Source organism: Polistes canadensis, unplaced genomic scaffold (assembly GCF_001313835.1).
Source record: "Polistes canadensis isolate GaletaPanama2010 unplaced genomic scaffold, ASM131383v1 scaffold_90, whole genome shotgun sequence".
Taxonomy (NCBI): domain Eukaryota; kingdom Metazoa; phylum Arthropoda; class Insecta; order Hymenoptera; family Vespidae; genus Polistes; species Polistes canadensis.
In genome coordinates, this window is record NW_014569637.1 from 36,560 (window position 1) to 40,803 (window position 4,244).

The window sequence follows — 4,244 nt, forward strand, 5'->3', positions numbered from 1 at the left end:
TTTTCTTCTTTTTTTTTTTTTATTTATTTATTTATTTATTTTGAACACTGGAGTCGGTGGTGTGAGGGGTGGATTCACGCGCGAGGAATGCTTTCGTCCGACGTGCCTGATGACGAATTTCGTGACAACTTGGTCTCGTTTTTTTCAACCCTTTTTTTCTTTTCTCTTTTTAACTTTTTTTTTTCTTTTGGTATTTTTCTTTTTTAAGCGGCTGTCTTTCTCTCACACACGCTCACTCTCTCTCTCTCTCTCTCTCTCTCTCTCTCTCTCCCACTTTCTTTCACCGAAACGCATACATTAACACAAACACACACACACACCCACAAACAAACATACACACGTGCACGCTTACGCGCAATCTTTCTCAATTTTTTTTTTGTCTATCTCACCCTTTTAACATGCATTCGTACATTCGTGCTCAAACTCGAACAATTCTCGTAATCCTTGTATTTCCTTTCATTCGTTTCTTATGTATTTTTACCTTCCCCCTTTCCCCTTCCCCCTTCCCTTCCCTCCCACTCTCTGTCTCTTTATTCTTTTCTCTACCTTCTCCTCGCAAATTTCCTCCCCTCTTCCCTCCGTTCGGTATTATCCACCTAATAATAATAATCCCAGACGATGATGCACTAACTAATTTTCTCAACGTCCCTCCCGTTTCCTTATTTTTCCTCTCCTCTCCTCTCCTCTCCTCTCCTCTCCTCTCCACTCCTCTTCTTACCCTGAACACGTCGTCGTCTTCCAGACTTCGTTTCGCACGGAAGAAGAAGCCGCTCGCTGTCGTTACCGATTGGTCGTCAGACGATTCGTCGAGATCCCTTTTCCTTTTCTCCCCTCTCCTCCCTATCCACCCTTATTTTCACTTACTCTTATCTCTTCACCTATTTTCTCACCTATCCCTTAATCCTCCTTTTTTTAAATCCGCCTATTTTTGTCTCTTCTCCTTTTCCTTCTTCTTCTTTTTCTTCTTCTTCTTTTTTTTATTATTCTTGCCTAGTTTTTAATTATTTTGTTGTTTGTTTGTTTGTTTTCTTTTCGTTATTCTTTTTTTTGTTTTTAATTTTCTTCTTGTTATTATTGTTGGTTGTATATTTGTTCTTATTGTTGTTGTTGTTGATGATGATTTGCAGTTAATTGGTTTATCTCTTCCTATTCCGATTTGTCTTTTTCTCAATGGCTATTGGACTGGAAGCACCCCTCTCGTATTGACGAACTGGACACGGATCGCACGCGCGTGCGCACGACCGAACGCCGATTGCGCGCAACGCGCGCTGCGCAACACACGCCACGCGTGTTCGCTTGCGCGCATGCGCGCGACGCGACGGATTTTCTTTTGTTTTTATTTTTTTTCCCCCTTTTTTCTTTTCTTTTCTTTTCTTTACTTTTGTTATATACTTTTATTTGTTTGTTTGTTTTGTTTTGTTTTGTTTTATTTTATTTAACTTTTTTTTCCTTCCTCTTTTTTATTTTTGTGTGTTTGTGTGTGATTTTTTATTATGAAGGAGGTCTACGTTAGGCACCGTAGGGAGTTACAGCTGCTCTTCGACAACTGTCCCAACATCGGCCACCACGCTGCCACCGTCTCCTTCACTGTAAACAATTATCAATTCAATTTACACACCTTGTTTCTTTTTCTTTTTTTTTCTAATTGTTATTATTACCATTACTTTTTATTCACCTAAATACGAACATCGTGTAGAGATCGGTTTGACCAATGAGTATCCAATAATATCGTCGACATTTTGCATTTTTGTTTGAATTCACAAGGGTTGCTCATAAAGCGACAGTTTTTTTTGTTTCTTTTTTCATGTTCTTTTACTTATTGGTCAATCTCGTATTTAACGCACACGCATTGTTTATTGTATTTTGTTTTTTTTTTTAATCGAACGTATTAGGTTGACCAATGAGTATTCTCGCTGTAGTCAATATTTTATTATTGAATTGACAATGATAGATAATTGGATGTAGCATTTTTTTTTTTGAAATCTCTTTACTTATCGGTCAATCTAATAAAATTCATAATCTTATAAAGTTTATATATACTGGATGATCTTTACCTAGTAGTCAGACGTCAGTCTCGATGCTCATGCAGGCTGGATTAATATTATTATTGTGGCGAGGGTTGCAGTTGGGCTTCTTCGTCATATCTGGTTGCGCCAGTAGAATGCCTTCTTCCAGCTCCATTATATCCGACGACGACTCCGACATCGAGCTCTTCTTCATGTGCTGACCTATATTTATTAAATAAACCATTTAAGCAGAACTCGTTAATAATATGTTGTTAATAATTTTTCGTTTAACAACGACGTAATAGAATTTCAACAAATTTCTTTGTATTAAAGTGAAACAATAGTTCGTACATTTATCCCATTAAAACTTTACATTGAAATTGCATAATAAATTATTCGTCGTTGTCCGAAAAATTCGTACCGATTCTAACGAAAGATTGAAACGCAATGCACATTTATGTTTTATAATTAATATATTTATTCATAAAATTATATATATCCATCTTCAAAAAGGTAACTTGAATAAATCTGTATTTCCAAAAATTTTCAGGATTTTTCGACAGCCTAATAAAATTTACTTTGAATATGTTAATATAAAAAAAAGAACCCGTGCACACTAACTTACGCGGTTCACCCCTAATATTTTATATTCTTATTTATTTAATAATAACGGATTAAGACTTAACGAAGTGTAGATGTTTTGTGTTTTGAATATTAAAAATAAAGATAAAAATGTATGTCTACTTTAAAGAAAAAAGACGCTGAACTTTAAAGATTAAGTTGCTGAAGAAGTCCCTAATAAAGGGACGAAACGTCCAACTTATCAAAATTAAATTCTACTTCTTTTTTTGATATCCAAATTCCCTATGATACCTTCTTATTAAAAATTTTATTTTTGGGGACGAGAGAAACACAACTGATTATTTATTTTTGTTTCTTTTTTTTTTTGTTTCGTTTACCTAACGTGCCAGGGAGATACGGACAGCTAGTCACGTGATTGAAGTTCTGTGACTGCATCTCTTCCTGGTCAGTCTCACGGTGATAGAAGTAGTTGAAGTTGGAGACGATGACGGGGACGGGTAACGCGATCGTCAATACACCCGCGATCGCACAAAGGGAACCAACGATTTTCCCCCAGACTCCCACGGGCCTGTAACATAAAAATTATACGACTCGATTCGGCCACGTAATTGGGTGCGAAGAGCGTGTAAAGGTCATTCTTGTATATATGCTTTGGTGCTAGGTGTGGTGTCACTAGATTGTGTGAGTTTCTGCGGTGTCGAGTCGAGTGTGGCTCTCTACTTTATGCGGTATGTTTTGGACTCGTACACTGGGTGTCTCTTTTCAACTCATAATCGACCATAAACACTTAGATTTTTATTTATTTCAATTATCTTTTTCATTTCGTTATATTATATATATATATATTACTTCGATCTTTGATATATTATTTAATAGAAAGAATATATAAGAAATATATTTTCTTTTATAGAATTATATATTTTTATCCAATTATATATTTAGGACAGGTATGTGTGTGTTTATTTTGAAAAAATATATATATATATATTTTTATTTTATTTTAAATATTTATATGATGTAAAACCATATATGTTTCTTTAATTATTATTAATGAAATTATTTTCAAAACAAGTATACGTTTATCGAGAATATTTTTTCTATTATTTAAATTAATATCTATATAAATACTGTAAATAAAAAAAACATATACAAGAAAACATACTTCTCTCGAATTATTTTTATTGAAAAATTTGTTTTTATTTTATGTGTTCATTTGAGAATAATTTTGGTTAGTTTGTTCGAACAGATAAATGTTAATTATTTTAGATGGTTAAGCTGGGGTGGTTTGGATTACTTGAAAAGATATGCTTGATTATTAATTGAAAAGTTAGACCCTATTTGTACATACCGACCGTCTCCGTGGCTTCGCAGCACTTTATAAAACGACCGTATGTACATATAACCTTGCAATACGCGTCCAATTTAAGCTGCCGGCTCTTTAGACTACTAGACTAAAGGACCAATTTTAGGGCTCGCTAAGTAGGCTTCTTCATAATGCGCGATCTATTATGCTCTATCGCGATATACGATGTAAGATAAAGGATATTAAATAGCCATTACGTGCTGGTGATCCTTCTAAATTACGCGAAGCTTCGGTGTAAACTATATTATATTATGTAGAAATATTTATACATGTACATACATATATAGATATAT

The 4,244-nt window shown here is 34.3% G+C and overlaps 1 protein-coding gene across 8 annotated transcripts in view; it reads right to left on the minus strand.

Annotated features, from left to right (window-relative positions):
* Nucleotides 1-1,465: 1,465 nt before the first annotated feature.
* Nucleotides 1,466-4,244, minus strand: part of LOC106787017 (potassium voltage-gated channel protein Shaker) — a 165,785-nt gene continuing 163,006 nt past the window's right edge. For all 8 annotated transcript variants that reach the window (XR_001381727.1, XM_014748990.1, XM_014748991.1 and 5 more), the window contains 3 exons: nt 2,966-3,156; nt 2,055-2,228; nt 1,466-1,587 (listed from right to left, as the gene is read on the minus strand). Coding sequence is in view for 7 of the 8 variants with exons in the window: in XM_014748990.1 (XP_014604476.1) it covers nt 2,062-2,228; nt 2,966-3,156 (358 nt within the window). In the remaining variant the exon portion in view is untranslated. The remainder of the gene's footprint in view (nt 1,588-2,054; nt 2,229-2,965; nt 3,157-4,244) is intronic.